The 20,945-nt window shown below is 41.8% G+C and overlaps 1 protein-coding gene and 1 long non-coding RNA gene across 3 annotated transcripts in view; both read left to right on the top strand.

Moving 5' to 3' along the window:
• LOC136678167 (sickle tail protein-like) overlaps positions 1 to 20,945 on the top strand; it is a 54,146-nt gene that overhangs the window by 15,839 nt on the left and 17,362 nt on the right. For both annotated transcript variants that reach the window (XM_066656093.1, XM_066656092.1), the window contains exons 5-9: positions 419 to 1,131; positions 3,049 to 3,153; positions 3,650 to 3,696; positions 3,911 to 4,074; positions 5,931 to 6,106. In XM_066656093.1, the coding sequence (XP_066512190.1) occupies positions 419 to 1,131; positions 3,049 to 3,153; positions 3,650 to 3,696; positions 3,911 to 4,074; positions 5,931 to 6,106 (1,205 nt within the window). The remainder of the gene's footprint in view (positions 1 to 418; positions 1,132 to 3,048; positions 3,154 to 3,649; positions 3,697 to 3,910; positions 4,075 to 5,930; positions 6,107 to 20,945) is intronic.
• LOC136678168 (uncharacterized) overlaps positions 19,589 to 20,945 on the top strand; it is a 1,753-nt gene continuing 396 nt past the window's right edge. Inside the window, exons 1-3 of the long non-coding RNA XR_010796470.1 lie at positions 19,589 to 19,702; positions 20,412 to 20,529; positions 20,616 to 20,945. The exon at positions 20,616 to 20,945 is cut by the window's right edge and continues 396 nt beyond it. This is a non-coding gene — a long non-coding RNA (uncharacterized lncRNA). The remainder of the gene's footprint in view (positions 19,703 to 20,411; positions 20,530 to 20,615) is intronic.

Genomic DNA, 20,945 nt, shown 5'->3' with positions numbered 1-20,945 from the left:
ACACTCAAACAGTAGTCAATCTTATTATTAAATATTTAGTGTAAACAGAAATCCAAAATAAATCATAGCAGCTGAATCTGCGAATAACTAATAACTTGGTCAAATGTAATCAGACGTTGTAAACATGCAAACATTTAGTGCAATTCAAAATAAAATGTGTAACTTGAATAGAAAGTGAATGGATCCATCCCATTGGTCGGCTTCTTTATCTGATACCCGATCCAGATCATTTTAATATTGGGACCGATATCCGATCCTAATATCGGATCGGTGCATCCCTACTTAGAACTATTTCTGTAAATACATATCATGTATAAGGGTTAGGGTTAGGGTTATCCAAGAGGTTAATGTTGTATTTTACATTTTACATCATCAACTAAATAGTGGCTGATCTCTGACGTCTGCCCTTTACTCTCAGATTTCCCGAGAGCGCCTGTATGGCCACAAACAGCACCCAAGTGGACAGAGCCTGGTCCACACTCTGCCACATCCTCAAAACCCCATCCGCAACGTTCAGGGCTCCATGTCTCCTCCAGCCGCTCGTTCAATGCCCTCCTCGCCCTCCAGACTTCCCTACGGCTCTCGCACAATGGGGAGCGCCACCCTGCCCCGCGAACGTCTGTCCAGTGCCCCGGCGGCCCGCTCGGCAACACCCAGCAGCAGCGCCATCCTGGAGCGCCGCGATGTCAAGCCAGATGAGGACGTGAGCCCAAACCCATACGGAGCTTCAGAGGCCCGTCTGAGCTTGGCATCCTCACAGGACGTCCCGGATGGAGCGGTGTTCCTACCCCATCGCTATTCCGAGATCTCGGATTCTTCCCAGCACTCCATGTACAGGCAGAAATCACGGAAATACTCCGAAAACCAGCACGTGGTTCCGCTCGGGCCTAAAACCCCACCCGCTTCCCCTCACAGAATGGGTGAGTTCAGGATGATTGACGTTCACCCTGGACAAAACACTCACCTGGTGGAGAGGGCTTCGCCTGGGAGGAGATCTATACGGAAGGACAGCAACGGTGCTGTGGAGGTGGTCCCAAGGGTCAGAAACATGAGCTCCCCCGTATTTGCTGACCTGCCACCCGGCCATGGAGACCGGCCATTTCAAGGGACAACACCAACAGATGCACAAAGGTAAGAGCACCTTGACCTGCCATATTTGTAAACTGGATAAGCGGTTTAAAACAAATAATATTAGGAGTACAAATAAGGTTTAAAGTGCTTTTTTGTAACTCGAAATGGAAACTTAAACTATTGTTCCTCTTTCCTGTCATTTTATGGTAGAGTAATAAAAATGACTATTGTCCAAAAATAACCTAAAAATTAAGCAGTTTGAAAACAGCAAGGCAGAAGTATTTATCTGTCACTGCATTTGATATGAATTCCAACAGAAAAACCTCAGCGAAACATGTTCTTGGGCATAATATTTTATCTAAAGTATGTGTTTGGTTTAGATGATTTAAATATGGTGATTTCAGTGTTAGCATGTTAGCATAGTCATAGCGTATTAATACTTAATATTTAGGGGTTTTTTTCAATGTAAAATAACAATTTATGCAAGAGTTACGGTACAATACCAAAAATGGGAGAATATCTTAGTTTTGAATTACAATCACGTTAAAAAAGTCACCCTGCGAAGTACTGGCGCCCCCTCCAGGGTGTGTTACTCCCTTGCGCCCAATGATTCCAGGTAGGCTCTGGACCCACCGCGACCCTGAACTGGACAGATTCAGGGTCGCTTACAGATAATGAATGAATGAACGTTACAATAAAATATTTAAATGTTATTTTTACATCTAATACAGATACCTAAATCCAAAACGTGTCATGTTTACAGATTGACTTAAATTAAATAGCTGGGGCGGCACAATGGCGTAGCAGGTAGCTCCAGTTAACTCCAGGGACCGGGAGGTTGGTTCGATTCCCGCTCCGGGAGACTGTCTGTGAGGAGTTGGTGTGTTCTCCCTGTGTCCACGTGGGTTTCCTCCGGGTGACTGTCTGTGAGGAGTGTGGTGTGTTCTCTCTGTGTCTGCGTGGGTTTCCTCCGGGTGACTGTCTGTGAGGAGTGTGGTGTGTTCTCTCTGTCTCCACATGGGTTTCCTCCGGGTGACTGTCTGTGAGGAGTGTGGTGTGTTCTCTCTGTGTCTGCGTGGGTTTCCTCCGGGTGACTGTCTGTGAGGAGTGTGGTGTGTTCTCTCTGTGTCTGCGTGGGTTTCCTCCAGGTGCTCCGGTTTCCTTCCACAGTCCAAAAACACACGTTGGTAGGTAAATTGATGACTCAAAAGTGTCCGTAGGTGTGAGTGAATGTGTGTGTTGCCCTGTGAAGGACTGGCGCCCCCTCCAGGGTGTATTCCCGCCTTGCGCCCAATGATTCCAAGTAGGCTCTGGACCCACCGCGACCCTGAACTGGATACGCGCTTACAGATAATGAATGGATGGATGAATTGACACCTAGCTGATTTTGCTTTCTAGTTTGCTATTTTAAATACCTACTAGCCATGAATGCTACTGTAGTGTGGTCAAAGTTACAACAAGAAAGGGCAATAAAATTCAGATCCTGAATCAGTTCAGATCATGTTTTACTTCAGATGTTAACTGTTAGTGTTTTTAGTTTTCTTCTAAACCTTCTAGCAACAAAATAGCTGTGGAAGCCACAGCTTGAGGTGCTAATATTATGATGAAACAGCAGTGTGGTAAAATGATTTGTATTATCTCGGTATCTCTCCGAATAAAGCGACTTGACCTGAGATGACACGAGGTACGCTTCCTCAGGACAGAAGTCGGTGTTAATATACGGTGTTTATTGCAGCCACATCAAGCCAAACCACAGTAAAGGAAAATATAACCCTTCCACCACTGTTCTCTTGGGTCTGAACATGTTTGAGAAGAAGTTATATGGTTGTTTGAACTGCTATTTAGGAACACTTTTTAAAGGAATAACGTAAACAAGTGTATCTGAGGTTACTTCATAATTGTGGCAAGTGTATGATGATCAAAGTGGCATACGTATTGTGATTGTTATTGCCATTGTTGTGTGTTTTTGTTCCTCAGCCAGCGAATGAAGGCTATGGAGCAACAGATAGCAAGTCTGACTGGTCTGGTTCAGCATGCGCTTCTAAAGGGGACAAATACCAGCGGTGTCAAAGAGACTCCCGGGTAAGTTTCAGCAAGGAGCTTTATATATTGTTCATGTTATTCCTCACAAACGATCACTGATGGATCGTTACCCAGTTTAGGTCCATTGACCACGCAGGAGCACTTGTAGTTATACAATTACAGACTGTAGTTCCTTCTTCTCCTCTGCATACATTCTTATCCCCATTTCACGCTGCTCTTCAATGGTCAGGACCCCCACAGAGGATAAGAAAGTATGCAGAGAAACAGAAATGGATGTAGATACAATGTAGGTGTTCTTAATTCAGTGATTGTTCCGTGAAATAAAAGCAATAAAAAATAATTCAGTTATCCTGCAATATCTCTCTCTGTGGAGCTTTAACAGACATGAGACTCAGACATCTGGATCCTATCTGCACCACTCTGGACAATTCTGACATTTCATGTCTAACCACTGTGAACTATGTCTTATCGACTAATCTGTCCTGCGATTTCAAACTGGTTTAATGTCAAACTGATGTCACGGCTCTGATTTCAGTGAGAAACCCCTTTCTGCGTCTCCAGCTCACAGTGGAAACAGTGGAGGTTTGTATTCCCATTATAACATTCTTACAGTTAATGATACGTAAATGCATGCAAGTGTAACGGTCAGGTTTTCACTGTTTATTAATTATTATGGGATTAGTTAGTTTACTTTGAAAGCTGGTCGATCTACAGAGCTTCTTAACTATAGCACACCTGGGGAACACACTGATTTAAGACACCGTTTGAGTGTGCATTTGCTCTACTGCTCTTACAGGAGGGTCCCCCGTGGCTGTGTGTAAAAGTCCAGCTCTTCAGACTGAACCTTCCCCGGGGTCGGCTCCTCCAGCCACAGAGCCACCCGTCAGCTCCATCCTCGCCGGCTTCCAAAAGAACGTCTCCACCCTCCGGCAGCAGCTCCAACAGCTCAGACACATGCAGGCAAGCCTTACTTACTCTTTATTACTGTGTATTACTTAGCAGCCTGTTTAAATGAAGACAAATATGAAGGCGACCACTTCACAGTCACAGTAGAGAAGTTTTGCTTTTTTACCCTCACAGTGGTCTGGAATATGTGAATGTGTAGCGATGCACAAATATTGAATTCCTGGGCTGATACGATTGGGCCTATCGCCATGGTTACATAGTAGACTTATCTGACATTTCCTTAGTATCTGTTGATGACCTCTATGTTGTCCATCGTGTTTACTAGTGTGTTTGTTTACATAAAAATGAACATACCCTGTATTTTAACCACTTTTGGTTAAATATGTCTGAATATTATTAAATAGGATTTTGCTCCTTAAAGAACTGTAATTGCATCGTTATGATATATTATATTATCGTTATGGCATAAAGCGACTCAGTGGTGCAGCAGGTAGTGTTGCAGTCACACAGCTCCAGGGACCTGCAGGTTATGGGATCGATTCCCGGTCCGGGTGACTGTCTGTGAGGAGTGTGGTGTGTTCTCTCTGTGTCTGTGTGGGTTTCCTCCGGGTGACTGTCTGTGAGGAGTGTGGTGTGTTCTCCCTGTGTCTGTGTGGGTTTCCTCCGGGTGACTGTCTGTGAGGAGTGTGGTGTGTTCTCTCTGTGTCTGTGGGGGTTTCCTCTGGATGACTGTCTGTGAGGAGTGTGGAGTGTTCTCCCTGTGTCTGTGGAGGTTTCCTCTGGATGACTGTCTGTGAGGAGTGTGGTGTGTTCTCCCTGTGTCTGCGTGGGTTTCCTTCGGGTGACTGTCTGTGAGGATTTGGTGTGTTCTCTCTGTGTCTGCGTGGGTTTCCTCCGGGTGACTGTCTGTGAGGAGTGTGGTGTGTTCTCCCCTGTGTCTGCGTGGGTTTCCTCCGGGTGACTGTCTGTGAGGAGTGTGGTGTGTTCTCCCTGTGTCTGTGGGGGTTTCCTCTGGGTGACTGTCTGTGAGGAGTGTGGTGTGTTCTCCCTGTGTCTGCGTGGGTTTCCTCCGGGTGACTGTCTGTGAGGAGTGTGGTGTGTTCTCCCTGTGTCTGCGTGGGTTTCCTTCGGGTGACTGTCTGTGAGGAGTGTGGTGTGTTCTCCCTGTGTCTGCGTGGGTTTCCTCCAGGTGACTGTCTGTGAGGAGTGTGGTGTGTTCTCCCTGTGTCTGCGTGGGTTTCCTCCGGGTGACTGTCTGTGAGGAGTGTGGTGTGTTCTCCCTGTGTCTGTGGGGGTTTCCTCTGGGTGACTGTCTGTGAGGAGTGTGGTGTGTTCTCCCTGTGTCTGCGTGGGTTTCCTCCGGGTGACTGTCTGTGAGGAGTGTGGTGTGTTCTCCCTGTGTCTGCGTGGGTTTCCTTCGGGTGACTGTCTGTGAGGATTTGGTGTGTTCTCTCTGTGTCTGCGTGGGTTTCCTTTGGGTGACTGTCTGTGAGGATTTGGTGTGTTCTCCCTGTGTCTGCGTGGGTTTCCTTCGGGTGCTTCGATTTCCTCCCACAGTCCAAAAAACACACGTTAGTAGGTGGATTGGTGACTCAAAAGTGTCCGTAGGTGTGAGTGTGTGAGTGAATGTGTGAGTGTGTGTTGCCCTGTGAAGGACTGGCGCCCCCTCCAGGGTGTATTCCCGCCTTGCGCCCAATGATTCCAGGTAGGCTCTGGACCCACCGCGACCCTGAACTGGATAAGGGTTACAGACAATGAATGAATATAGCCCTATTTACCTAAGTTAATTTAAAAGGAAAAACTACGTGAAAAGTGTGAGTCTATTCCCCACTCCATGTTAATGGTTAAGTGTTTATGTTGAGTATTGAGTGAGGAGTGTGACGAGTACCTGTGTGTGTGTGTGTTTCCAGCTGCAGAACCAAGAGTCAGTGAGGTTTATGCTGCAGCAGATGGAGCGGGACATGATGGAAAAGGTGTCTGAGCAGCTGAAGGTGCTGGACGATCCTCTGCAGAAACAGAGGAGAGAGGTGGACGAGGAGAGACACAGATACCAGGACATGGAGAGGAGTGTCCTCCTGCAGCTTGGGTAAGAGAACCCAGACCAACAGAAGCCCCTTTCATTTAATCAGTGAACTATCAGCAATTACACAAAGTAGGACCTAAAAGTGGAAAATAAAACTAACATAGAAAGGTTTTATTTGGGACTATTTGTGCCTTCTAGCCCACGTTAATCTCCACAATTTTACCTGTGTTTCTTGGTGATATGAGTCCTGCCTGAATCCACAAACTCAAGTCGTTTTACGGAAATTATCCCATGAATTAAAAAAAAACATTGTTTCACACAGTGATGTTAACCCAAGCCACTAATCACTGTTCTAGGGTTTGATTGATGGCTGGGGTAGAGCCAGAATAAATCAAACGAGTGTACTGCCCGAGGGTTCTAGATAACAGAAGCTCTCTGGTTTAGATCGGATTCCTAAGCAATCGTTCAGTGCGCTGTGGAAAGACATCAGGAAGATATTTACATCAAGAAGGTTTGTTATAGACAGAGATCTGTCTCTGACCTGGAAAGTCCTCAGCTGCAGAAATATGGCAAAACAAAACAAGTAATTAATAATATTTATAGAGGTGGCTGATGTGTTAATAGGTTTAACAACACAATGTTTTTAACGCTGTTAACACATATCCATGATTTGTCTAAGGGAACCATGCATAGTTCTAGTCTCATGTAAGTGTCGGCATCCACTTTTTCCCTGAGAAACTTTTCAGTGTTTGTTATTTAGTGATTGTTCGATTGATTGATTGCACCTCGTAGAAAAGCTGCACAACCGCCCTCGAGTAAATCTAAAGGACAACTGAAGGAACTGGTTTGCCGGTCTCAGTTGCTCTATAAGGGATCTGGAGGTGATCTGAATCATTGAGAGTAATACATACATTCTGATGAAGCTTTCTGTTCACTCTTATGACTATAACTTAATGCACTTCTTTCAAATCAGACATTTCAACTTTATTTTCTTTAAATAATAATGTTTATTATTTAATTATTTAGTGTCGCAGTCACACAACTCCAGGGGCCTGGAGGTTGTGGGTTTGAGTCCCTCTCCGAGTGACTGTCTGTGAGGAGTGTGGTGTGTTCTCTCTGTGTCTGCGTGGGTTTCCTCCAGGTGACTGTCTGTGAGGAGTGTGGTGTGTTCTCTCTGTGTCTGCGTGGGTTTCCTCCAGGTGACTGTCTGTGAGGAGTGTGGTGTGTTCTCTCTGTGTCTGCGTGGGTTTCCTCCGGGTGACTGTCTGTGAGGAGTGTGGTGTGTTCTCCCTGTGTCTGCGTGGGTTTCCTCCGGGTGACTCTCTGTGAGGAGTGTGGTGTGTTCTCTCTGTGTCTGTGTGGGTTTCCTCCGGGTGACTGTCTGTGAGGAGTGTGGTGTGTTCTCCCTGTGTCTGCGTGGGTTTCCTCTGGGTGACTGTCTGTGAGGAGTGTGGTGTGTTCTCTCTGTGTCTGCGTGGGTTTCCTCCGGGTGACTGTCTGTGAGGAGTGTGGTGTGTTCTCCCTGTGTCTGCGTGGGTTTCCTCCGGGTGACTCTCTGTGAGGAGTGTGGTGTGTTCTCTCTGTGTCTGTGTGGGTTTCCTCTGGGTGACTGTCTGTGAGGAGTGTGGTGTGTTCTCTCTGTGTCTACGTGGGTTTCCTCCGGGTGACTGTCTGTGAGGAGTGTGGTGTGTTCTCCCTGTGTCTGTGTGGGTTTCCTCTGGGTGACTGTCTGTGAGGAGTGTGGTGTGTTCTCTCTGTGTCTGCGTGGGTTTCCTCCGGGTGACTGTCTGTGAGGAGTGTGGTGTGTTCTCCCTGTGTCTGTGTGGGTTTCCTCTGGGTGACTGTCTGTGAGGAGTGTGGTGTGTTCTCTCTGTGTCTACGTGGGTTTCCTCCGGGTGACTGTCTGTGAGGAGTGTGGTGTGTTCTCCCTGTGTCTGTGTGGGTTTCCTCTGGGTGACTGTCTGTGAGGAGTGTGGTGTGTTCTCCCTGTGTCTGCGTGGGTTTCCTCCGGGTGACTCTCTGTGAGGAGTGTGGTGTGTTCTCTCTGTGTCTGTGTGGGTTTCCTCTGGGTGACTGTCTGTGAGGAGTGTGGTGTGTTCTCTCTGTGTCTACGTGGGTTTCCTCCGGGTGACTGTCTGTGAGGAGTGTGGTGTGTTCTCCCTGTGTCTGTGTGGGTTTCCTCTGGGTGACTGTCTGTGAGGAGTGTGGTGTGTTCTCTCTGTGTCTACGTGGGTTTCCTCCGGGTGACTGTCTGTGAGGAGTGTGGTGTGTTCTCCCTGTGTCTGTGTGGGTTTCCTCTGGGTGACTGTCTGTGAGGAGTGTGGTGTGTTCTCCCTGTGTCTGCGTGGGTTTCCTCCGGGTGACTCTCTGTGAGGAGTGTGGTGTGTTCTCTCTGTGTCTGTGTGGGTTTCCTCTGGGTGACTGTCTGTGAGGAGTGTGGTGTGTTCTCTCTGTGTCTACGTGGGTTTCCTCCGGGTGACTGTCTGTGAGGAGTGTGGTGTGTTCTCCCTGTGTCTGTGTGGGTTTCCTCTGGGTGACTGTCTGTGAGGAGTGTGGTGTGTTCTCCCTGTGTCTGCGTGGGTTTCCTCCGGGTGACTCTCTGTGAGGAGTGTGGTGTGTTCTCTCTGTGTCTGTGTGGGTTTCCTCCGGGTGACTGTCTGTGAGGAGTGTGGTGTGTTCTCCCTGTGTCTGCGTGGGTTTCCAAAAAACCACACGTTGGTAGGTGGAGTGGTGACTCAAAACTGTCCGTAGGTGTGAGTGTGTGTGTGTTGCCCTGTGAAGGACCCCCTCCAGTCACACAATATTGTCACTCTTGGTAAACTTGAGCAAGACCTCTTTCAAGGTTCAACAGAAAAAACCCTAAACTCTTTCTTAAAGTGAATGTTTTGACTTAGATTTTGTTCCTGATTTATGTGAAAGATCACGATGATAAAGCGTAAAGAGTGTTATTATAGACCGTATTTGATTACATTGACTAGTGGTTCCAATATTTATGGAGGACGCTGTAAAATCTGATAACAAGTGCACAGTTTACAATTCTGGATCATATCATAAAAGCAGAGGTTGGCTGCTCCCAAATCTTGCCTTGAGCGAGTGCAGAAAAGCTGCTGTGTCGGTTTTCTGTCAGCGTCTGTGATTGATCATCACTCACGTCATCTCACTCTGATTATTATGATAAGGAGATATATATAAAGAAGTATAAACCTGTAATCAGTAATTAGATGCTGATGTCATTTTTTTTTTAATAAAGTAGTCCATTAAATAGTTTTACTTTATGGATTACTGCATCATAGATATATTTTTGAGAATTTTGAAAGACATTTCAAGGGAATATATTTTGTACATTTTGTTTTCTAACGATTCATTCATCCATTTTTTCCAAATATTCGGCTTCACAGTTTGAACTAGCTCTTATGCTGACACTCAGTGGTCTGGATGTGTGAGAGTTTCTGAAGTACATCTGTTTTAAGCGTGGCCATCTCCTTTTAGAAACTTGCTCTAGCATGAATTGCTTCATTCAGAGACAAAAAAAAATAATAACTATTAACTCCGGCTTTTTCATGGTAGAATTGACTTATTACTCCTTAAATACAGGGTTGATTGTGCAACTATAAGACCTGTGTGTGTGTGTGTGTGTGTGTGTGTGTGTGTGTGTGTGTGAGAAAGTGATAGCTGTTTCTCTAGGGATATAAAAGCCTGAGGGATATCTACAGGGCACTCTCAGGCACAGCAGCAAATCCCACTGATTTGATTATAACACACACACACACACTCTCTCTCTCTCTCTCTCTCTCACACACACACACACACACGCACACACACACGCACACACACACACACACACACACACACACACATGCCCATACACTACAGAGATGATCTCAGTGTGTGCACAGACAAGCACATTCATGCACTGGTGTGTGTGTGTGTGTGTGTGTGTGTGTGTGTGTGTGTGTGTGTGTGTGTGTGTTTGTAAACCTTATAATATGGGGACATTGACCTGAATACACACCAATAAAGTGGGGACCTGTGTCATCGTGGGGACCTAAAATCGAGTCCCCACAAAGTTAACCATTGCAGCGTGTCTATTTTGTCGAACTGTACCCGCCCCTTCAAAATCTCAATAGTCCCCAAGATGGTCATAGCCCTGACAAAAGTGTGCGAGTGTATAGGGAGCAAGTGCTCAGTGTGTGTGCACGCCCCCTGTTGACATAGGTTTTGCTGTTGGGGCCGTTAGCACACTTGATCACGTGGTACAGAAATCCTGACTTCTGATTGGTTGAAACGGGCCAATGAGGTAGCTCGTTAAGAAAGGCTTCATTATACGCAGTCACAAGAGGAGTTAGTCGAACAAACATAGAATCTGTGAGTTTTGCCTTGAAACTAAATGTTTAAGTCTTATATCACTCAGCGCTTTTATTAAATAAAAAAGTGGAGCGTAAACTACTGTCAATTTAGCGTTTGAGTCTAAGCGGCGCTCTATTCTGAGCATTTATCTAGTTCCCCGTGGTTAACGCAGCCCTGATGAGGCATTTAATGGTCTCCAGTCCGTTTGTTTTGCTAATGCTAAGCTGTTTATGAACCTTTAGTGCACTTTTCAGAGAGGTGTGTTAAGAGTTGGTGGAACCAGTGAATATTCAGTGAATCGTTTGTTATTTTGAACGCCGTTTTTCACGTCACCGCGGGTCGCGACGAAGCGGGGCTCGAGGTTAAATACATCGATTCATTTAAAGGTGAGCGAATATAACGGCAGTTTAACTCGGATTAAACTTTGATTTCGGAAAGCCGGTGAGTTTAGTGCGGTCTGTGGTTCGTAAATAAGGCGGAGGAGTGTTCGCGGTGTCGGACTTCACTAAAGGAAGCTTGGTGCTGGAGAACAGAGGAGAGCTGACCCCCGGAGGAAGGCCGGAGGAGACGGAGCGTTCACCGCAGCGCCCTGAGAGGAGTTATGTTTGACTTCATCTGGACGTGAGTACACAGGCTTTTCTTTATCTGTTCAGGTGTGAGGTTGTGTTTATATCTGTTACAGGTCTAAGACAGACACAGTGTCACGTTAAAGATTAGAGTCCCAGCTTTTCATTAATGATGCCGTTTTATTTTTTAATTTCTCTCGGAAAACGAGTATTTTGGTCGAAATACACCTTGCCAGGAAAGTTATGGACAGATTAGTGACAGTGAATGTGTGGAAATGGAGTTAAAACTGAAAGAATGTTATTAAAAACATGGTGTCTCTCTCTTTCTTTTAAAAAAATTAAACTCCTGCGTCATGAGCCCAGAAGTGATTCACACAAAAACAAATCACACCAGCGCTTACCTCGTGCCTTTCCGTCAGTCCGTGTGTTTGTGATCCTCGTGTTTGTGTGAGTTTAAAAAACACAGTTTAAAAACACGGTACAGCATATTTTTAAATAATTAAACATTATCCCCGTGGGTCTCCCTTAAGGAACTCTTATGGTCGTGTGGCATAGGCTCTTAGCTTTCCAGCGACACGTCAATCAAGCCTGCAGACCAATCAGGGGCAGAGTCATGACGACGCGTGACCAAGGAGGCGGGACAAACACAGGCCCGTGTTTCAGCGGCCTGCACCGCGAGAGACGACTCCGACGGTTTTATTTGGCCACAACAATCACAACAAAAAACAATCAAGACAATAAACATGTTTTCAGAGATTAGAGGTCTTTGACTGGCTGCCCTTCCCCCGCTGAGGCGATTTAAACACACGGAGGGGTGTGAGGGAGTCACAGCAAACCAGAGTGAAGCTCCCTCCTCCAAAACGACTGGCCTCTGAAGGGACACTTCTGCGTTAGAAACGAGTAAATATCAGAATAAAATACAACAAGAATAAACCCTTCTCCTGTTTGTTCAGGGTAAAAGGGCACTTGGAGAGCTGCAGGAGTCTAGTTTGTAAAGAAAAACATTGTAAATGTTGCCATTAAGTCTAGATTATATATATGACTTGAATATATATATATATATAATTTATTTTTATTTTTTTCTGCAGTAAAATGAATCATTATCTTTATGGAGAGGTTGTAGTCTTTGGAGACACTTGGCCAGGCCCCGGTTCACTGTCTACTCCACCTTCAATAACTTCAAACTGTTGGACATTAACTCTTCAGTTTGAAGTCACTGATATCTAGATTATAAAATGAAATTTAGGAGTGTGTTTACCTTTTTATTTTTTACATTTTCTCATTTTTTTTATCAGATATTGACCGCTGCAGATTAATTTCAATACCTTTAAATGTTTTATTTTACATTTTTTAAGGCTTTTCATAAAATTGACTCTAGTTTCTCTGCCTGAGGAGAAAGCCTAAAGATGTTTGTATGTAATTTCAGGCAGAAAATGGAAAAAAAATGCTTAGGGGAAAAATACATTTACCTTCTTAAAAATCCAGGCCTTCTTTCTACAAACCAGTGCATATTTCATACTGGTCTAAGCTGATCTATGTTGCTCTATGCCGGTTAATGCTGGGCTGGTACTGGGTTAAGTGGAGAGCTCAGCATGGTCATCAGTTTATCAACATCCATTTCTGTTGACCAGCACACACAACATGTGCATCCATGCCTGTCTCTGCTGTTTTTCCTGGCAGGGGTTACAGAAAACATGTACATATACTGTACTTTGTAGTCATTATTTAGTTCAGTAGTATTTCTATTTAACAAAATGTCGTGTACCTCACCTCAGAATGTAATGTTTGGTTTGATTAGGTTTGAATTCTAGAACAATCTCAACTAAAACTATCTACAGCTAAAATAATATATTTTGTCACAAATTATCTGTCTTCTGTTTGTTCAAATTCAGTATTGATGCTGCAAGAGATGATGGCATTCTTGGAAGACCATATTAACCCCAACTGCAAAATGAAGAGAATCATTTTGGAAGGAAGGCCCCGGTTGTGTCTTTTTGCTTTAAGAGACATCACATCTGGAGTGGAGATTACATATAACTATGGAGATGGTGATTGTCCCTGGAGGAGTAAAGTAAGAATGTGGAAATTCATCTTTGGTCACTTGTGACAAAACTTTGACAATGTATATACACCTACAACAACAACAACAACAACACACACACACACTCACAACAAACTATTAACTGTAGTGTAGTATACAAGCGATTATAAAACCTATTTACAAAGAAATGATAATTTCCACTGCATTTCAGTAAAGGTGACCTCTTTTAAATATTCCTGGTGTCTCTTGGCATTAGATACCATTTGCCTGATGGAAGCTACTCAAATGTTACATGTATAAAATCCTTATACAAATGTTTTATACACCTTTGACTTCTGCCTAATGTTTTTCTACCCATTTTATCAGTCATACATTTTACTTTTCTCTTGCAGCTCAAATTCTCAAACTAAACTGTCAAATTATTAAAAAAAAAACACTTTCACAAGTGTGATTTGACAGCTCTGCGATATCCTCAAACTCAGTTTCCAAATGAGATAAAGCCACTGTAGTTCTTTCTTATATATAAACACACAGTCCTTCTCAAAACCAAGGCAACTGACCAGAAGCCGATAGATAAATTAAAAACAACTAACTACCTCTTTAGTCATCCACTTGATTTCCAATGGTAGCTGATAATAACTGGTACCCTTCTACCTTATAAGTTTAATAGTGGCTGATGTTATCATTTTAGGTGTCAGAAAGTGGACCGGAAGCAGGCAGTAGTCACCTGGAGTCAGAAACTGCCTCTGAAGTTGATCAGCATTTCACCAAACATTCACAGCACAGATCTGGTTCTGAGATTCAAGTAAGGAAAACGACTTTTGTTCATGCAGCTTACACACTGTAAATGCTATGTGTATGTACTCCACCAGTATAGGAAATGTATAACACTAGGTGTGATTTCTGAACTCATGTACATCAGTTGGGATATACACCAGTATACAGTGCTGTGTCTTACACTTGCTTTACACACCCTGATAAGCCTTAACATTAAAACCACCTACTTGCTTCTAAACGTGTCTATTTTATGAGCTCCACATACCATAGAGGAGCACCTTGAAGTTCTACAGATCCAGAATTTAGTCCATCTGATTCCTTGCATACTTTGTTGACCACCCTTTACCCTGTTCTTCAGTGGTCAGGACACCCATTGTACAGCCACAGATCAGGTATTATTAGGGTGGTGAATCATTACTAGCGCTGCGTTTATACTATCACCACAATATCAGTGTGTGTGAGTGTGTAATCTACTTAAACCAGCACAACACGCCCTAACACACCACCACAACCACATCAGTGTAAATGTAGTGCTGATAAAAATCCACTGCCCAAATCATACCTGCTCTGTGGTGGTCCTGACCATTGAAGAACATGATAAAGTATGCAGAGAATCAGATTGACTAAATTCTAGAAATGTAGAACTACAAATTGCTGCTATATGTTAAGTGGAGATGATAAAAGTATTTTCTGCCATTAATCAGTGTTTCTCTTATTTATGGTACGGCAACATTCTGGCGTGTTAGTGACTGTTGTGCCCATTTCAGGTGAAAAAAAGTGGAACGACAGCGGACAGTAAAGGTCTAGAACCAGATTGTGCCTCTGGAGACAATCACCATGGCACCCAACAATCACTGCAAGAGTCTGCTTTCTGCAAAATGGTATAAAACTATTATATTTCAGGTGTTTTTTACATAGTAAACGTCAAGTCCCCACAATGTACTGTAACAGTATTGGCAAAGGATTTCATTCGGCAAGTGGTGCACCTCCCCCACTGAGTCCCCACAATGTCTTTTCAAATGAATGGTTTACACAAAGTCCCACACAGTGCCTATTTAAAAATATAAGAGTTTTATTAAAAATAAATAGTTTGATTGGTGTGTTTAGCCTTAAAATAGTTTCTACCACTTGTTAGTGTTTCTCTTGTTTATTGTATGGCAACATGCTTTTAATATCGGACATGTTAGTGACTGTTGTACCCATTTCAGGTAACAAAAAGTGGAATGACAGCGGACGTCAAAGGTCTGGAGCCAGATTGTGCCTCTGGAGACAATCACCATGGCACCCAACAATCACAGCAAGAGTCTACTTTCTGCAAAATAGTATGAAACTATATTTCAGGTGTTTTTTTAGATAGTAAACGTCAAGTCCCCACAACGTACTGTAACAGTATTGGCATAGGATTTCATTCAGCAAGTGGTGCACCTCCCCCACTGAGTCCCCACAACGTCTTTTCAAATGAATGGTTTACACAAAGTCCCCACACAGTGCCTATTTAAAAATATAAGAGTTTTATTAAAAATAAATAGTTTGATTGGTGTGTTTAGCCTTAAAATAGTTTCTACCACTTATGGGTGTTCCTCTTGTTTATTATATGGCAACATGTTTTTAATATCGGACATGTTAGTGACTGTTGTGCCCATTTCAGGTGACAAAAAGTGGAATGACAACAGACAGTAAAGGTCTGGAGCCAGATTGTGCCTCTGGAGACAATCACCATGGCACCCAACAATCACTGCAAGAGTCTGCTTTCTGCAAAATGGTATGAAACTATTATATTTCAGGTGTTTTTTACATAGTAAACGTCAAGTCCCCACAACGTACTGTAACAGTATTGGCAAAGGATTTCATTCGGCAAATGGTGCAGCTCCCCCACTGAGTCCCCACAATGTCTTTTCAAATGAATGGTTTACACAAAGTCCCACACAGTGCCTATTTAAAAATATAAGAGTTTTATTAAAAATAAATAGTTTGATTGGTGTGTTTAGCCGTAAAATTGATTCTACCACTTATTAGTATTCCTCTTGTTTATTATATGGCAACATGTTTTTAATATCGGACATGTTAGTGACTGTTGTGCCCATTTCAGGTGACAAAAAGTGGAATGACAACAGACAGTAAAGGTCTGGAGCCAGATTGTGCCTCTGGAGACAATCACCATGGCACCCAACAATCACTGCAAGAGTCTACTTTCTGCAAAATGGTATGAAACTATTATATTTCATGTGTTTTTTATTTAGTAAACGTCAAGTCCCCACAATGTACAATGTACTCTAACAGTATTGGCATAGGATATAAGAATATAAGAAGTTTATTAAAAATAATTAGTTTGATTGGTGTGTTTAGCCTTAAAATAGTTTCTACCACTTATTAGTGTTCCTCTTGTTTATTGTATGGCAACATGTTTTTAATATCGGACATGTTAGTGACTGTTGTGCCCATTTCAGGTGACAAAAAGTGGAACGACAGCAGACAGCAAAGGTCTGGAGCCAGATTGTGCCTCTGGAGACAATCACCATGGCACCCAACATACACTTCAAGAGTCTACTTTCTGCAAAATGGTATGAAACTATTATATTTCATGTGTTTTTTATTTAGTAAACGTCAAGTCCCCACAATGTACAATGTACTCTAACAGTATTGGCATAGGATTTCATTCAAGTCCCCACAAAGCAGCTGTTAAAAAAGAATGAGGTTTATTAAAAAAATAAATAGTTAAATTGGTGTGTTTAGCCTTAAAATAGTTTCTACCACTTATTAGTGTTTCTCTTGTTTATTGTATGGCAACATGCTTTTAATATCGGACATGTTAGTGACTGTTGTGCCCATTTCAGGTGACAAAAAGTGGAATGACAACAGACAGTAAAGGTCTGGAGCCAGATTGTGCCTCTGGAGACTATTACCATGGCATCCAACAATCACTGCAAGAGTCTACTTTCTGCAAAATGGTATGAAACTATTATATTTCATGTGTTTTTTATTTAGTAAACGTCAAGTCCCCACAATGTACAATGTACTCTAACAGTATTGGCATAGGATATAAGAATATAAGAAGTTTATTAAAAATAATTAGTTTGATTGGTGTGTTTAGCCTTAAAATAGTTTCTACTACTTATTAGTGTTCCTCTTGTTTATTGTATGGCAACATGTTTTTAATATCGGACATGTTAGTGACTGTTGTGCCCATTTCAGGTGACAAAAAGTGGAACGACAGCAGACAGCAAAGGTCTGGAGCCAGATTGTGCCTCTGGAGACAATCACCATGGCACCCAACATACACTTCAAGACTCTACTTTCTGCAAAATGGTATGAAACTATTATATTTCAGGTGTTTTGTATTTAGTAAACGTCAAGTCCCCACAATGTACAATGTACTCTAACAGTATTGGCATAGGATTTCATTCAAGTCCCCACAAAGCAGCTTTTAAAAAAGAATGAGGTTTATTAAAAAAATAAATAGTTAAATTGGTGTGTTTAGCCTTAAAATAGTTTCTACCACTTATTAGTGTTTCTCTTGTTTATTGTATGGCAACATGCTTTTAATATCGGACATGTTAGTGACTGTTGTGCCCATTTCAGGTGACAAAAAGTGGAATGACAACAGACAGTAAAGGTCTGGAGCCAGATTGTGCCTCTGGAGACTATCACCATGGCACCCAACAATCACTGCAAGAGTCTACTTTCTGCAAAATGGTATGAAACTATTATATTTCATGTGTTTTTTATTTAGTAAACGTCAAGTCCCCACAATGTACAATGTACTCTAACAGTATTGGCATAGGATATAAGAATATAAGGATTTTATTAAAAATAATTAGTTTGATTGGTGTGTTTAGCCTTAAAATAGTTTCTACTACTTATTAGTGTTTCTCTTGTTAATTGTATGGCAACATGCTTTTAATATCGGACATGTTAGTGACTGTTGTGCCCATTTCAGGTGACAAAAAGTGGAACGACAGCAGACAGCAAAGGTCTGGAGCCAGATTGTGCCTCTGGAGACAATCACCATGGCACCCAACATACACTTCAAGACTCTACTTTCTGCAAAATGGTATGAAACTATTATATTTCAGGTGTTTTGTATTTAGTAAACGTCAAGTCCCCACAATGTACAATGTACTCTAACAGTATTGGCATAGGATTTCATTCAAGTCCCCACAAAGCAGCTGTTAAAAAAGAATGAGGTTTATTAAAAAAATAAATAGTTCAATTGGTGTGTTTAGCCTTAAAATAGTTTCTACCACTTATTAGTGTTTCTCTTGTTTATTGTATGGCAACATGCTTTTAATATCGGACATGTTAGTGACTGTTGTGCCCATTTCAGGTGACAAAAAGTGGAATGACAACAGACAGTAAAGGTCTGGAGCCAGATTGTGCCTCTGGAGACTATCACCATGGCACCCAACAATCACTGCAAGAGTCTACTTTCTGCAAAATGGTATGAAACTATTATATTTCATGTGTTTTTTATTTAGTAAACGTCAAGTCCCCACAATGTACAATGTACTCTAACAGTATTGGCATAGGATATAAGAATATAAGAAGTTTATTAAAAATAATTAGTTTGATTGGTGTGTTTAGCCTTAAAATAGTTTCTACTACTTATTAGTGTTCCTCTTGTTTATTGTATGGCAACATGTTTTTAATATCGGACATGTTAGTGACTGTTGTGCCCATTTCAGGTGACAAAAAGTGGAACGACAGCAGACAGCAAAGGTCTGGAGCCAGATTGTGCCTCTGGAGACAATCACCATGGCACCCAACATACACTTCAAGACTCTACTTTCTGCAAAATGGTATGAAACTATTATATTTCAGGTGTTTTGTATTTAGTAAACGTCAAGTCCCCACAATGTACAATGTACTCTAACAGTATTGGCATAGGATTTCATTCAAGTCCCCACAAAGCAGCTTTTAAAAAAGAATGAGGTTTATTAAAAAAATAAATAGTTAAATTGGTGTGTTTAGCCTTAAAATAGTTTCTACCACTTATTAGTGTTTCTCTTGTTTATTGTATGGCAACATGCTTTTAATATCGGACATGTTAGTGACTGTTGTGCCCATTTCAGGTGACAAAAAGTGGAATGACAACAGACAGTAAAGGTCTGGAGCCAGATTGTGCCTCTGGAGACTATCACCATGGCACCCAACAATCACTGCAAGAGTCTACTTTCTGCAAAATGGTATGAAACTATTATATTTCATGTGTTTTTTATTTAGTAAACGTCAAGTCCCCACAATGTACAATGTACTCTAACAGTATTGGCATAGGATATAAGAATATAAGGATTTTATTAAAAATAATTAGTTTGATTGGTGTGTTTAGCCTTAAAATAGTTTCTACTACTTATTAGTGTTTCTCTTGTTAATTGTATGGCAACATGCTTTTAATATCGGACATGTTAGTGACTGTTGTGCCCATTTCAGGTGACAAAAAGTGGAACGACAGCAGACAGCAAAGGTCTGGAGCCAGATTGTGCCTCTGGAGACAATCACCATGGCACCCAACATACACTTCAAGACTCTACTTTCTGCAAAATGGTATGAAACTATTATATTTCAGGTGTTTTGTATTTAGTAAACGTCAAGTCCCCACAATGTACAATGTACTCTAACAGTATTGGCATAGGATTTCATTCAAGTCCCCACAAAGCAGCTGTTAAAAAAGAATGAGGTTTATTAAAAAAATAAATAGTTCAATTGGTGTGTTTAGCCTTAAAATAGTTTCTACCACTTATTAGTGTTTCTCTTGTTTATTGTATGGCAACATGCTTTTAATATCGGACATGTTAGTGACTGTTGTGCCCATTTCAGGTGACAAAAAGTGGAATGACAACAGACAGTAAAGGTCTGGAGCCAGATTGTGCCTCTGGAGACTATTACCATGGCATCCAACAATCACTGCAAGAGTCTACTTTCTGCAAAATGGTATGAAACTATTATATTTCATGTGTTTTTTATTTAGTAAATGTCAAGTCCCCACAATGTACAATGTACTCTAACAGTATTGGCATAGGATATAAGAATATAAGAATTTTATTAAAAATAATTACTTTGATTGGTGTGTTTAGCCTTAAAATAGTTTCAGAATTAGTGTTCCTCTTGATTATTGTATGGCAACATGTTTTTAATATTGGGCATGTTCTTGGTAGAATAAAGAAGTGATTTACCATTACCTTTTTGTGCACAGTTGAACTGGTGTAAAAACAAGTATCTAGAAATATCTTAGGAACCCCGTAGCAAAACCACAACTTTTGGATAAAAATGGAATGATCGATCGACTTTGTAGCTGCGTTGGATGGTTTTCAGCTGACATATGTAATTGTATGGCTTGCTAGCAGTAACTAAGCCCTGTTATTTTTGTGACATATTAAAAAAAAAATAGTTATGCTCTGCAGCATGTTACAGTTCAGCCCTGTCCTTGATTGGTATCTCTTACTGAGCTGGTCGTGATGAAGGGTGATCAGTGATTGACAGCCCCAGCAGCCACCAATATTTATTTTTATTTTTTATCTTTCAGTCTTTTTTCTTTTTCTTCAGTAAACACTTTTTTCTTGTCATTATCATTATTACTATTATTGGATGTTCTTTGCCACTTATTCTTTTAGTTTGATGCATTTAATTTGTGTTTAACTAGATTGGAGCAGAACTGGACATAGAAACATCTACAAAGCAAGCCCAGGAAACCAATCAGCATCAGAACCAAACAGCAACACCAGCATCAGAACCAACTAGTATCACATTAGTTCCCAAAGGTATAGTCTGATAAACATTATGGCAAGCTGTTATGAAATGGAAAAACATTGTATGTTTTGACTGATGTTGTCCTGCATTTATTCAGGTGTCAAGGTGGTTAAGAAAAGGAAATGGGAGACCAATGAGGTGAAAGCTGTTGAAAAACATCTGAACAGGTTCATCAAAACTTGCACAGTGCCAGGAAAACAACATTGTGAGGCCTGTATAAAAGCAGAACCTATAGCGTGAATCCTATTGTTGAAAGACAGATTGGTTGGCTGTGAAATTTTTTGTCAAAAACAGAATTACTACTCTTAAAAGGAAGATGTAAACCAGAATAAAAAGCCATTTACTGCATTAAAATGCATTTTTGTTTTGTTTTGTTAATTCATTTATAAAGTTCCTATAGGAAAAAAACAATATTTGATTTCATTGA

This window comes from Hoplias malabaricus, chromosome Y, assembly GCF_029633855.1.
Source record: "Hoplias malabaricus isolate fHopMal1 chromosome Y, fHopMal1.hap1, whole genome shotgun sequence".
Taxonomy (NCBI): domain Eukaryota; kingdom Metazoa; phylum Chordata; class Actinopteri; order Characiformes; family Erythrinidae; genus Hoplias; species Hoplias malabaricus.
The sequence above is the reverse complement of the archived record's forward strand: the minus strand, read 5'-3'. Positions and strand labels throughout refer to the sequence as shown.